This window comes from Equus quagga, chromosome 13 (assembly GCF_021613505.1).
Source record: "Equus quagga isolate Etosha38 chromosome 13, UCLA_HA_Equagga_1.0, whole genome shotgun sequence".
Classification (NCBI taxonomy): Eukaryota; Metazoa; Chordata; class Mammalia; order Perissodactyla; family Equidae; genus Equus; species Equus quagga.
In genome coordinates, this window is record NC_060279.1 from 3,663,433 (window position 1) to 3,678,736 (window position 15,304).

At 43.1% G+C, this 15,304-nt stretch overlaps 1 protein-coding gene across 2 annotated transcripts in view; it reads right to left on the bottom strand.

Annotated features, from left to right (window-relative positions):
* The window catches only part of ILDR2 (immunoglobulin like domain containing receptor 2), a 62,039-nt gene that overhangs the window by 33,888 nt on the left and 12,847 nt on the right, over positions 1-15,304 (bottom strand). For both annotated transcript variants that reach the window (XM_046682750.1, XM_046682751.1), the window contains 2 exons: positions 12,550-12,882; positions 11,520-11,639 (listed from right to left, as the gene is read on the bottom strand). In XM_046682750.1, coding sequence (XP_046538706.1) covers positions 11,520-11,639; positions 12,550-12,882 — 453 coding nt within the window. The remainder of the gene's footprint in view (positions 1-11,519; positions 11,640-12,549; positions 12,883-15,304) is intronic.

Genomic DNA, 15,304 nt, shown 5'->3' on the forward strand with positions numbered 1-15,304 from the left:
TCTTCGATCAAAAGGAGAACCTTCAAGGTGGTCATCTCTAAAGATGGGGTGGCCAGGATACTAGTTTGCCTGGACAGTTCCAGTCTATGCCGCTGTCTTGACATAAATTATTAAAAGCCACCTCTTTTCACTCTCAAGAGTATTGTAGTTTGGACGATAAATGATAAAATCTCTCTACCTGAAGTCTTTCCAGGCCCATCCAGATCCTAATCCAAATCTCAGGCGTTTCCCCAAACCCCTCCAGACTTCAGGGAATGGCCAGTGTGACCTAAGCCTTGTATTTAGGTTAGGTAGTAAACATCCTGTAATTAACTAAAGGCCGTCCTTTGAGAAATGGGGGCTTCCAACAGCAACCAAAGATAGCATGCTGGGACAGAATGTTCTGGAATCTCCTAGCAGGAAGATTCCCACAGGGCTGATTAGGGTCTCAACTGGCAAGGCACTGTACAGATGTCATTGAGAAAACATGAATCTATTAGTAATAGGATTGCCAATTCACAGATGGCTCATTAAAGCCTCTGCCTATGGAATGGGCTCAAGAAAAACAGGCTCTCTAACAGGAGTCCCAGGACGCACAATTTCCTAAAGAGGGTTCCCTCAGATTAGGGATGACACACTGGTAATGAGCTGTGGGGAATGGGAAGGGTTGGGAGAAGGGAACTCACGTTTACTGAGTTCTATTACGTGCCATTTAATCTTCACAATAGGTCTTCCATGTAACTTTTCTCACCCCTCCTCTATTTTTATAGATAAGAAAACCGAGGCTCATTAATATTGATTTGTCCAAGGTCATATGAGTCCAGAGATGTCTGACCCCAAATATCATGCTCTTCACAGTGGACTGTATCCAGTATCCAGATTGACCTTGGCACTATTGCCATTTGGGGCCAGATAATTCTCTGTCGGGTGTAGGGGCTGTCCTGTGCATGGCAAGATGTTTAGCAGCCCCCATGGCCTCTGCCCACTAGATACCAGAGCACTCCACAAGTTGTGACAACCAAAAATGTCTCCAGACATTGCCAAATGTCTCCAGGGGGGCAAAATAGCCCCCTCTTGAGAATCAATAGCCTTGATACTTAATATCAAATACAGTTTTTAACTTTTCTTGTATTGTTCTCTAATTGCTTCAGAAACACAATATTTATCTTTACAAAAGGACGGTAATTTTTATAGGGACAAGACAGTATCATTTATTTATTGTGTATCTTCACTCTGCTAAGGACATAGTGTGCAAAAAAGACTAAATTTAAATCAATTTAAATATAAACCATACTTGAGGCACAACTGACTGTATTCCAGGTGCCTATCAAAGAGCAAGGTTGCGACGGCAGCGGAGAGGTCTACAGTCCACAAGAGGCCTCCTGCAGCGTAAAAGGCATCATCCCAGGTCTTTGGAGCAACCGCAAGCGCCACCCCACGCCTCATCTGGTAGAATGCTTGTTACTGACAGTCATTAACAGGAACCAGATTCTAGCTGATGCCTGGCTAACTTTTCCGGCTCTTCTCCTCCATCCCTTCAACACATTTTTCTGGTTCTTCTCAAAACCAAGACCCACAGAGGCATCTAGATCCGCTCAGGGCAGAGCAGGCCAGGACTAGGAGAGAGGGCTGGGAGAAAAGGCAGTGAGGCTGAGGCCTGAAAAGCTCACTCCTCATTAATTTTCCCTCCTTTCATGGGAGCTGGTGTGGTTATCTCAGCTCTTGTGGAAATCTGAAGGCACAGGTGTCTACTCAAGATAGAAAGGACAGTTCCGCCCTCCTGGAGGAATCAACTCCATTTGAAATCTTTCACGTGGGGCCGAGATACCTGAAGTGTAATCGAGTCTACAAGTGAAAATGTGGGCACAGCCCAAATCAGAAGATGTTCCAAAGAAGTAACCCCCAGATTTAGGGCTAGAGTGTGGCTCTGTAATTAATTCCTTCTCTCCCTCTGCCAGGAATAAACTTTCTTCTTCTCCCCCAATTCTTTTTCCCTCTTCTTCTGTTTGTAAATCTTCGAGAGAAACAGCAGCAGCCACTCTCAGAGATCAAAGTTTTAGCAGGCAACAAAGACCTCCAAGGAGGCTGTTGCCATGGGAACTCTGGAGCTGAAGCCCTTTTAATCGGCAAATCTCCTTGGTTAGCAGCACCGGGTTGGGGCAGGCACCGAGGAAGAGAAGGGGGAGGGGCAGTCTTGGCAACAAGTAGCCTCTCTAAACAGCCAGAACTAATGGCTTGGGGGTGGGGGTGCGACGAGACTCACACTGAGGCAGCACTGACAGGGTGAGTGCTAGAGCATTTCTGCACAGCCTTAGAAACAGACTCCCGTCAAAAATCCCTGAAGTCAATGCAAGTTCTGAGATGCCCCCGCCCAAGAATTCCCTGATTTCTTATGATGTTCTCTTTTTTTTTTGAGGAAGATTAGCCCTGAGTTAACTACTGCCAATCCTCCTCTTTTTTTGCTGAGGAAGCCTGGCCCTGAGCTAACATCCATGCCCATCTTCCTCTACTTTATACGTGGGACACCTGCCACAGCATGGCGTGCCAAGCGGTGCCATGTCCACACCTCGGATCTGAACCGGTGAACCCTGGGCCTCCGAGAATCGGAACGTGCGAACTTAACCACTGAGCCACTGGGCCGGCCCCCTCTTATGATGTTCTTAATGGCTTTTTAATACTAATGGGCAGAAAGGTTTATTTTAGACCAGAATAACAACTCCAAGCACAGTATTGTGAACAACCTGATTCAAAAAAATTCAAGTATGCCTGTTCCTCCATCCCTTGTCTAGGTAATATGTGCTGTACTTCTGGGTAAGTCACAGGAGGAGACGGAAGGAAAAACAGAAAGATGACAGGATAACAAAGGTAATTCTGCGGCATTACCTTCATAGAGAAGAATCAATCCCAACTTAGTGCCTACTCACAAGGACCTGCTGGGAGCAAACCTATTTCTGGCCTCCAAGAACAGCATTGCACTTGGTCTATAAGGCAGCAGAAACTGATGAATTCCACAAAATACGAACAGTGTCAGTTTCTGCCTGCCTGGCATTCTTGTCTTCTTCATTTGGAAACAACTGCCCAATTCCCCTTTAGGAAGCTACTCCTTTTCCCTTTTCCCTTCAATTCATGTGGTTCACTTGGGGCTGGTGGGATACTACATTCCTGTCCCAACGCACAGCCCACCTCCAACGATAGGACTTTTGCTGAAACTATGAAGAAAGGCACTTTATCCTCCTGAGATGGAAGGTGTTTAAGACCATGGAAGCCTGGACCTGCTGGGGGCCATCTCTGCCCCAAGTGGAGAGAGGCTGCCTGAGAATGAAGTTAACACAGAGAAGACAGAGATCTTTAACATATGAGCTGAACACTGGGCCTCAGCCATGCTGGAAGCTAAGATACCCCTGGACTGATGGGTTACCTAAGCCAAAATTTCCCTAAGCCAGCTTGAGTGTCCATCCTTGCAATCAAGAATTCTGAAGAATACAACAGTTAGCTCCAGATGGTGAGATTTTAGGAGATATTTTCTTCTGTTGTACTTCTCATTTTGCTTTAAATTTTTACAATAAACATGAACCATTTTTTTCTAAAACAGAAACAATATTAAAACAAAATAAGACAGCAGTATTTGAGGCATCACTCAATATGGAGAATTAATTCTGCAATCTGTGGATCTTTTCAATAAAGTCAAAACCATAGAAAGGACTATGAAAGCCATCTTCTTTGTCCTAATATCCTAGACAAGAGAACCTGTTCCATGTTGAAAATTTGTCAGAGAAGGAGATTCTATAATTTCCCTCAACCAACCATAATTTCCAAAACTTGTTATTTACCATTAGGAAAGTCTTCCTTAGCTTTAATCTAAACACCCCTCGGCCCACTCGGCCCATATCCTCTTATTCTATTCACAGTGCAGAGGGAGGAGTGTTCATTCAGCCATATTTCCACCGGGGCCCTTTCCCTCCTGTTTCTACTTGAAGGCCCTTGAAAAACAAGCTACCACATGGGACATCAGAAAGAAGGGCTCAGGCCCCCATATTGTGCATAGAAACAAGTAAGAATAAGGCAAGCAGGACTGGCCCCGTGGCCGAGTGGTTAAGTTCACTCACTCTGCTGCAGGCGGCCCAGTGTTTCGTTGGTTCGAATCCTGGGCGCGGACATGGCACTGCTCATCAAAACATGCTGAGGCGGCGTCCCACATGCCACAACTAGAAGGACTCACAACGAAGAATATACAACTATGTACTGGGGGGCTTTGGGGAGAAAAAGGAAAAAAATAAAATCTTTAAGAAAAAAAAAAGAACAAGGCAGCTGCTTTTAGATTTTAAACAATAACTTCCCTGCTTGGGCCTTCCTGAATGGCGAAGTCCTTTTCCTGCCAGCTGGAACTGCCCGAGGGAGCTTTATTCCTATCCAAACAGTGGCACGGTTCCAGTTGTAAACAGCCTGTCCTTGCCACTGGTCCCAGACTGATGTCTAACCTCAGGGTGGCAGGTTCCTGGACACTCCCACCTTACATGACTGTCTGCTGCTATAGTCCTATGATCCCAAACATCTGTCTAAATATTTCTAAGGTATCTGTCACAGTCATCTCACAGCACCCAAAACACTGTGTGCATTTCCAACTTCAGAATGACTTTACCTTCTGAATCATCAAAAAGATTAAAGGGTATTCAGTACAGTTTTTGAATTTAATGTTGAATCAGTGGTTGTCCTCCCTTTTCTATGAATCCATATTTCTTCAGATATTTCTGAAACCTCTGAAAGAAGCATCCATGGCGATGTGAGGATGGTTCAGATGTGTGGGGAAAGGAGGGGTGGGTCATGCTCTGTGGGGAGGATACAATCTAGATAACAACAACTATGCCTTTGAAGTGAGGGCGTAGGTCAATGGTTATAGGCAGTTTAACTAAGAAAGAAAGTGAAATACTAAAGCAAATCTGGGACAAGTACAAATCATCACCCATGGCCTCAATAGGCAACCACTTTTTTTAAACATGGCTTATGCAGGGGAGCATTCTATAGCTTCTTAATATAGACAGGTTGTGTGTTATTGTGGAAAATGAGGCTAGGAATCAAAATACCTGGGTTTGATCATTGACACTGTTTTTTTTACTGGGATAATAGTTATAAAACCTGAACGTTAATTTCTTCATTTGGAAAATGAGGAAAATAATGCCTGCTTGCCAATCTTGCAAGGTTATTACAGAAAAATTTTGTGAACTACAAATTATTATCAGCGTACATTAATATTAGTAGTAGATGCAGTAATGGCATCACTTTTAGCGGACATTTATTGCTTTTGTGGGCATCTCACATTCACTTTGCCTTTTTTTGTAACAGTGCTCCAATTTACTTTGGGGAAATTCATCTCCATAACCTGATGCACTAGCCACCAAGCGCCCCAGATCTCCCAAGGCTAAGCAGTGGACACCTGTCCAAACTCGGCCAATGGACTCTCTCCAGAGACTGATTCTTGAGTGGGAAAATCCAAGATCAGAAAAAAACAGCTGATTGACTTTTTTCTTGCTATGAGCCCTAAAGACATGTCTATTAATTCTTGCTACAAAGACCCTGGAGCATCTCTGGCAGGGCAGGGACTGTGCTGTGTTCAGCAAAACATTTTCAATTTCTTCCTGGGTACACACAAAATAACAGCAGAAGTGACCCATGTTACTCCCAGACCTGGCCCCTAAAAAGTCGCACATGACCTTCCTCCCTTTCTCTTTCTGTGAAGCTAGGAGCAAAGTTCCCCAATAGCAGAGCCAAACAATGGAGAAGGCTAGACCCTGACGCCACCACTAGGAAGGGAGCTACTGGGGGAGCCTTCTCACCCACATCTGACTAGGACAAGAGGAAGTCATGAACTTCTACTGTGGTAAGTCACTGAGATTTGGGGGTGGTTTTTACAGAAGCTAACAAGTGTTACCCTAATATACTATGCTTTTTGGAGACTGACTTTCCAGCTTTCTGAAATCCTTCCAGCAAATTCCTTTCCTGCTTAAGTTAGCCAAAAACTACTTCTGTTGCTTTCAAACCATAGTCCCTGATGAATCTATCGCTAGTAATAATTTAAATATCCAGATAAATAATTATGACTAAGGAGATTAAACCCTATTATCTCACTCGAGACTGTAGACGTTTACCGTTATCGACACTTAACAAGTTAACAAATATATACTTGGGATTGACTAACATTTAAGAGGCACAAAGCAAGTATTAGTTATAGATTCTGCCTATTTATCATTTAAAAAAACAATCACTCAGGCTTCTTTACTCTAGACACTCTGCGAGGCATTGCAGATATAAAGACAAATGAGAATTGGTCCTCGCCTCTGAAGAGCTCACTGTCCAGGGCTACTGAGAAGCTTCCAGTGCTGGAGGGGAAATCAAGAGAAGCAGACACGCAGCACCCCTGTTACCACTCCCACGGAGTGAAACTAGAATAGAAGACCCAAGGATTCTGTCCTTGGCCCTTTTCACTTTATATAATCTTATGGGGGACTCATCTATTCCTTCATGGTTCTGAGCGTCACTAATGATTCTCAAATTTATTATCTCTAATCCTCGCTTTTCCACTGAGCTCCAGACCTACATTTCTAATTGTCAGCAAGATATCTCCACCTTGGTGTCCCACAGGCCTCTCATATTCAACATGGCAAGAACCAAACTCATTCTTCTGCCTCCTCAACCTGCTTTCCAACCTGTGTCCTCTCTCTTAGATGATGGAACAGTTGGCTACCCAGCTAGCTAGGAATCATGGTGTCCCTTTGACTTATCTGTTTCTCATGTCTTTTTATACATCAGTCACCAAGATCCATCACTTCCATCTCAGAAGGGTTTCTATGTTGTCTCTTCTCGATTCACTACTCTGGTTCAGAATCTCATACCTTTTCATTCATTCTGCTGCAGCAGCCCCAAAACTGATCCCTTTGTTCCAGCACTCCTCTCTGATGCACTGTCTGCCCTGCTGATGATCATTGTTCTGACCCAGAGATCTAGTTTCATTCCTCTGTTAAGGTTTCTTCATGGCTCCCCAGTGTCTTCAGGATGAATTCCAAACTTAGTCTGACATATAAGACACCACAATCTTGCTCTATCAACTTTTCATCTTCATCTTTGTGAGTATACTGAGAAAACTAAATTCTTCTTAACTTTCCCTCTAATTTATCCCTTTAACTCATCTTTCTTCTTAATTGGTCATCTGAAATTCCACCCAGTTTTCTGCTCTCCATTTTGAGATCATCTCCAAGAGGAGCAAAAGTTTCAACTCCTACAAGCCACCACCAGTAGTTTCTTCTCATCCTTGTGAGAAGCTATCTGCAAATCATATATGTGATAAAGGGTTAATACTCAAAATGTATAAAAAACTCACACAACTCAACAACAAAAAACCAAACAACCCGATTGAAAAACGGGTAGAGGATCTGACTAGATATTTTTCCAAAGAAGACATACAGATGGCTAATAGACCCATTAAGAAATGTCCAACATCTCTAGTTATCAGGGAAATGCAAATCAAAAGCACAGTGAGACATCACCTCATACCTGTCAAAATGGCTATTATCAAAAAGACAAGAAATTATAAGTGTTGGAGAGGATGTAGACAAAAAGGAATCCTCGTACACTGTTGGTGGGAATGTAATTGGTGCAGCCACCATGAAAAACAGTATGGAGCTTCCTCAAGAAATTAAAAATAGAACTATCACATGACTCAGCTATTCCACTTCTGGGTCGTCATCTGAAGAATACAAAAACACTATTTCAAAAAGACATATGCACTCCTGTGTTCAGAGCATCATTATTTACAATAGTCAAGATATGGAAGCAACCTAAGTGTCCATCAATCGATGAATGGATAAAGAAGGTGTGGTATACAAACACAATGGAATATTACTCAGTTCTAAAAATTCTTGCCAATTTTGACAACATGGATGGACTCTGAGGGTATTATGCTAAGTGAAATAAGACAGACAGAGGAAGACAAATATTGTATGATTTCACTTATATGTAGACTCTAAAAAACAAAACAAACGAAGGAACAATACCAAACACACACAAACTCATAGATACAGAGAACAGACTGGTGGTTACCAGAGGGGAAGGGAGCTGTAGGGTGAGTGAAATGGGTGAAGGCGGTCAAATATATGGTGACAGGTGGTATCTAGACTTATGATGGTGATCACATTGTACTGTATACAAATATCTAATTGTAATGTACATTTGAAAGTTTTATAATGTTATATACCAATTTCACCTCAATGAATAAATAGTTTCTTCTCATTCTTGCGGTATTAGTTCTTTTAACTCTGACCTACTACAAAAGACCACAATTTATTCCTTTTGGCTTCCTTGTGAATGAGCATCACCCTGTATGTTCTTATAACCAACCTGTAACCCCTTCATCTCTGTCATGAGGCCTGAATTCCTAGGAGGTCATCTTCTCATTTACCAAGGTAGTCACATCACTCATGTTCACCTACTTTTTATTCCAAGGATTTTTAATTGAAGTAAAGCTCAAAAGTAACTTAAATACCCTTTCCTATGCATAGATGCCTGATATAGTAATTCATAAGAAATTTTCTACCCTCTTAGGACATAGAAATAACTACTTCTGAGAACACCTATTCCATCTTTAGATGTCTCCAATTGTTAACAGTTCTTTCTTTATACTGGGAGGGTTCCCCCACTTGTCACTTCCACTCCTGGTTCTAGTTTTATCTAGCCACACAGATGGAGTAAGTTTCCAACCCCTCTTCTGTACAATTTCACTTCAGATATCTGCAGACACTTCCCATGCTCCCTTTCCCAAGTCCCCTTTCGCTAGACCAAATCCTCCCAGTTCCTGCAATCTTCCTCATACAAAATCCAATGACTGAACCAGTGCCTCATGGAGGTTGAAATTAGCAAACTGTTGACCCAGTTATCTCCCCACTGAGGTCTTCATCTCCTTGAGGTTGACCTCAGAAATCAGGTTGCTCTCCTGATCTCACATGAGACAAATACCTAACGAATAGGCCTGCAGGACATAACAACCAAATAATTAGAATTTTTAAAACTGTGACAGTATTTTGAAAAATTCTGTGAAGGGTGGTCAAGACAAAGACGACTCAGAATTTTGCATTTGGAAAGGAAATACAGTACTTTATGCACCCAGAAAATGCTTTCAAACTAACTCTTTAAATAACCAACACAACTAGTGTTGCCCTAAAAAGTTTACATGGCAAATTTCATGCTTTGAACATTTCTAATGAATGTGGAACACAGCAGGCTTACGTGTTTCTCCTCCCCAAGAAGTCTAGCACGTACCTGTTCATCTCACAGATCTGCTGCTTCTACTGTGATGAGCTGACCCACAGCCTCCCTTTTCCTTTATGATTCTTTTTTAGAGTAACACTGATTTCTGTGCTTCATTTTTTCTCCCACCTTTGGTGACCATTTTCATCTGAGCTGTCCTTTCACCCGCCTCTCCGTGTCCTGAGGACAGCATCTTTGACCAGGTTACTTAGCATGTTTTGATCCAGAGGGGCGCCCTTCACACACTTCAGCACATCCTCAGATAACAAGGCTATTCCCTCTATTCATTTCCCCACGCTTGCAGAACTGGGACCGAATTATTTAAAGTGTTTTTTACCTGGCCTCCTTTTCCTGAACATGCAATTACTTCTCTGCAAATTGTTGCACTGGCCAAATAACTGTGTTCACAATTAGCTAATTACAGGCTCAATGAGCCACTTGTTCCTTCAAACTCGGCCATTAGCATTGTGTGATTAGGCAGAAATTTATCTTTTCATTCCCTCTGATTTACAGAGTCACAGCAGATCCCAAATCAGATTTCTCTGACTTCTTTTACATTGTCAATATAAGCCTTTTACTTTTTTATTTCCTTTTTAATATCTGTCATATTTCTCATTCTTTTACAAGACACAGCAGTTATGCTTTATATATTGGACCCAAGGAATATGTATTTGAATTAAGTTACACCCTCGAATAAGGGTTAATCACTATTGACTAAAGGGTTAATATTAATAAATAATTATTACATTAATCCATTTTGTAAACTGTAAGATTAAAGCAGCAGAACAGTTGATCTGCTGAAGTCACACAGTCATGATAGAGTAAAACTAAAAATCCCAAATAGCAAATTCCACTTTCTCCCTGGGCACTGGGCCTCCCCCATAGGGGAAAAATTAACCTTCACACTCATTTGCTTTTAAAAGAAAGCACCTTTAAATATTCCCCCAAATTGTTATCACCTGGTTTATTGGAAGTCACAAAAAAAGTCATTTCTTTTGAAAAATGGCTTCAAGTGTTTACTTTTCATCCTGCAATTAATAAAGTTTTTTTTCTTAATTTACGTATGTTTCATTCTAATTGTTTTCTTCAACCAACATTTATGAAGCACAAAATAAGTGCCTAATTTTCAGTTTCATACAAGGAGGTCATCTCTCACTGACATTCCTCCAAGCCACAAAAGAAGAAAAGGAGCCAAAAATAAGGAGTTTTCATTCATGAAGAAATTAGTATTAATAAAGATTAGATATATTTGCTTTGGGAATAACTCAGACACTTCGGGCTTCAAGAAGTTTCCCTTCCAGTTAAACACGAGCACACCTCCCCAGAAGCTCTTTTCGCTGGGCATCTTTATTATTAAACTCTCCAGTTCACAGCCGTCTTTCCCTATGATTGTCCAAAGTGGAGGTAATTGAATGAGGAAGGGTTCCCAATGTCTCACGAGATCCTGACTCACCAGTGAATTCTTTATTTTTGAGGAAGATTAGCCCTGAGGAAGACTGGCCTTGAGCTAACATCCGTGCCCATCTTCCTCTATTTTACATGTGGGACGTCACCACAGCACGGCTTGATAAGCGGTACATAGGTCCGTACCCGGGATCTGAACTGGCAAACCCGATGCCACTGAAGCAGAGTGTGTGAACTTAACCGCTGCACCACGGGGCCAGCCCCACCAGTAAATTCTTCTCTCTCAGTAGTCTCTATCCTGCTTCAAAGGCCTCTGGCATTTTCTTTAACAATTAGCATATACAGTCATGCACTGCAGAATTACATTTCACATATACGAAAGTGGTCCCATAAGATTAGTACCCTGCAGCCTAGGTGTGCAGTAGGCTGTGCTGTCTAGGTCTGTGTAAGTGCACTCTGTGATGTTTGCACAACGACAAAATCACCTAATTATGGGTTTCTCAAACATATACCTGTTGTTAAGTGATGCATGACTATAAAAAGATAAGGATAAGAGCAAAGAAAAATCAGGATTAAAGATGCAAGTGTAAGTCAGGGAAACAAAACCCTAAGAAAGAGGAAGAAATATTCAGGACAATGCTAAAAAGGAGGCCATAACCTCCAGTGAAACAAGACATAACAAATACAACTACTGCTTATAAAGAGCACACAATAAAACCCATGTGTGCACAAAAGATAAAGAGCGTGTATGCAACCTGCCAACACATGCAGCGAGGAGGAGGGAGAGGAGCGAACCGTGCAAGCGGTCTAAGATGAAACTGTTGCTCATGGTTTTCACTTACCCAACACCAGCAGTTCCACCGAGTCCTCGTTTTTGCCCTCCAGGTCATCAGGGGTAGTGACAATGCAGTAATAGAGTCCGCTGTCTCCCCACATGAGTTTTCCAATTTGAAGATCTGCATCTGTTATCACAAAGAGAAGGACCCACTCCTAAAGCTCTGTTCTCCAAAGCAAAACACTGAACAATGCGGGCGGGAGGGGCCTTCTGCTGTGTCTGCGGTGTTCTGTTTCTTTACCTGGATGGCGGTTGACAAGATGTTTGCTTTATTGAAAACAAACAAGTAAGCAACAACAAACAAACTCCAACAAAACAGTAACAAGAACTAGCATCCCTAAGGCGAGAGCATCACAGCACCGCCAGGAACTGGGCTAGTGCCAGGCCACTTTCAGGAACAGAAGGCTGCTTTCAGAGAGGCTGCAGAGGCCCCTGAGAGCCAGGCATGTTCCAGAATTATTCTGGACTGGTGGACATGAGCTGACGTCACGGGAGTTCTTCAAAATTCAAATAATCAAATAGGTCATATTAGACTCTTAGGACCTTTTTTGTCCAAAACTTTAGGGAGCAGGAGAAAGGGTGGAAATGAGACAGAAGCATGTGGCATCCACTGGCTCTGTTATTTGTGTGCACATAGCCCTTCTCCCAGCAGAAGAACTTCTGAGGGAAGTCTGCTTTCTGCGTTGGGAAAGGGCATGAAGGCTCATGTCAAGGAGTAAGGTGTTTGACTGGAAAAATTCTTTCACTAGAACCCATTTCAGTTCGGTTCTGATGACGAGCTCCTGAGACTAGAGGTCAGTCTCGGGAAAGACTGTTTCCGAAGCTCACCTCTGGGTCTTCTCTACATTCTGCTCCCTCCACCCTTCCTCCCCTCACCATTCCATTCAAGCAATTTGCTAGGTTTTTTTGATGTTCCCATCTCCCATAAGATGAAAGTCCTGAGGGACGGAAAGGGTGAGAGGCTGACATCCCCTTGTGTCTGGAAGAGAGCACTAACCTCCCCCCATCCCCTCCATTCAGAACTGAGGCATTATTACCATGAACAATCGTGATCTCCCGGCCTCTGTAGAAATCTCCCAGCGTGACGGCTGAGCCCTGTTTTGAAGCCACCACTCGAACAGTCCTCCTGCTGTCTAAACAATCCAAGTAGGGGTCCCATTCCAGGTTTCTTTTGCTGAGAGACTGGGCCCGGGGAGAAGACACGCCCAAGGATTCCCCCATGCGATCTTGGCAGTAGGACTTGAACTTCCACTGCACGACTGCAGGCTGCTGGGAGGACGTGGAGAAGTGGCAGCGAAGCACGGTGGGCTGGAAGAGCAAGGCCACCTTCTTCTTGTCAGGCACTGTGACCTGAAGGCCTTCAGCCATGGCTGCAAAACAGAATAAACATGTCCAGATGGAACCCGTAGCCTGGACCTCACTTCACACCACGCAGTCATGCCTTTCTGCCTCATCTCACTAACCTGTCCCTTCCCCTCTTCTCCACCACAATTAACAGCATCTGGTTGCCTTGTCCAGAAACCTGCCCTCACTCCCAATACCCAACCAGTCACTAAGTCATGTCAACTTGATCTCTTAACATCTTTAATATTTCTTCCCTCCTCTTTAATCCCACCACCATGGTTTTTGTTTCTGCCCTCTTGATTTCTTGCTTGTAATATTACAATCATCTCTTGTCTTATCTTTCTGCCTGCAGTTGTCCAAGTGTACTACATTCTCCTTGCTCAGGTGATCTTTCTAAATCTGACTGCTAGGGCTCTCGTTCTTAAAACTCTTCACTCACCCTCCATGGCTGTCAGGATAAAACCCAAAGTCCTTGGCAAGGTTTTTAAGGTGCTCCATCATCCAGTTCCTCTTATCTCCTCAGCCTCACTTCTTGCAGCACCTCTATTTGAGCATCAACCTCCAAGAGTACCAAACAACTAACAGTTTCCCCAAGTGGAACATGCTATTTCACACCTCTAGGTCTTGGCACAGGATGTTCCTTGTTTCTGGAATGCTTTTTCCTCATTTCTTTCCACTTTTCCAAAACCCAGTTCAAAGGCTTCTTGTAAAACCTTCTCTGACCAATAATCCATCTGTGACTTCTCCCTTTGTGCCACCAGTACCCCCAGAATTCTCCTCTAGACATTTATTATAATAATTTTGCAAATACTTATTTTCATGCCTGTCACCCCGTCCCCCCATCAGACTTCTCATGTAAGGAATGTGTCTTATCTTGCTGTCCTGGCTTGTGAAGGCTATAGTTAATAAACATTTGATAAATAAGGACAATGAAGCCAGGAAGTGTGACTTCAGGAGGCAGTGACTTCCCTTCCAGCTGGTGACCAAGCAAAGGGGACAGAGATGAAGGGGGAAAGAAAGCTTTGAGAGAAATGGAGAATCTCAGATCAAAAGCAGTAGACTAACTTCAAAAGCTTTGAAGGGTAATCAAAAAAAAGAGGCTAGAAAGCAGATGAGAAGTTTTAAGTGGTGAAAAAAATGCAACCTGAGGTGTGCTGTCTAAGAAAGAGAGGGAAATTTCAATGAATGAAAGACAAGGGGAGTGTCTGAGAGGCAAAGGGCCTCTATGAACCCAATGGTAAGATCTCAAAATTCCAAGCAAAGAGAACATAACTTCCTCAGTTGAATGAGAGAGTCAAGAGTTTCTGGCTTGATCTCAGGTTAGAAGTGGAAATAGAATTATGATGAGAGGCAGAAGAAAGGAATATGGAGAGAAAGACATGATAAAGAGGTTCTGTATTGAATCCAGGAGCCTGCCAAGTCAGCTTCAGGTAGCTTGAGGCAGAGGGTTTCACCCCAGAATTACAGGGTGGACTTGAGACATGCAAGAAAAGACTAGCTTCCATGAGGTGCCTCTTGTCCTTTACTACTGCCAAAGTTCACGATGACATCCTGCAAAGCAAACTCACTCTATAGCTCAAACATACACTTATTTATGAGTGTCTCTTTGTAGAAGCTCCCTTGACGAGGGCAAGATACAATATTTGTACTCACATCTTCTGATTTCCAGACCAGTGCCTCTCTTCAACAAAAGCACTAGGAAAAAGGTAGGTTCTAATTCCTGTGAGGAGAAAAGGGTTTCTGCATTCTGTGGAACTAGGAAGTGAATGCAACAGAGTAAGATTTAGCAAATCTTAAAGTTTTGAACCTAGCAAGCACTCAACAGCTACCTATGGAATAAATGAAGGAATGGATGAGCAAATGAATGACTATTAATATGGGAATTTCTAGGACTTTGCAGAGAAAACTAGTTAAACATGTCATAGATAACATGGTATAATACAATAGCATTGGCAGCAAACAGATGGGGCTTTGAATCTCATCTGGCCATATGCTAATGGTGAGGCCTTCATGAAGCCTCGCAAGCAAGCTCACCTGTAAAATGGGCCTCCTCGTCCTTACTCACAGGGCTGCTAACAAACACTATCTCACTGATCACCTGCAGAGAGGGGACTCTGGAGCAGAGCACTGTGACTGTGACCGCGGAGAGGAGATATCCAAGACTAATCTGCCCTCACCGTTCCCGTCTGTTCCCCCACCTCTCATTTTGAGGCTCCTTAATCTTGATGACCATCCACCACCAACAGGCTTGATTACAGCCAGGTTACACAGATCAGCTCCATCGAGGGGCAAATAACTCCCCTCCGGAAGCTCACCGAAGCGCCTCAGTTCGCAGGCTCCACTGCTTCCCTGCACCATCCCTGAATGTCCACGTGGCTAATTCCACGCTCCCTGACTCACACGGCTGGATTAGGAAAAGACATTTCTTTACAGTTTCTCCCTAAATTA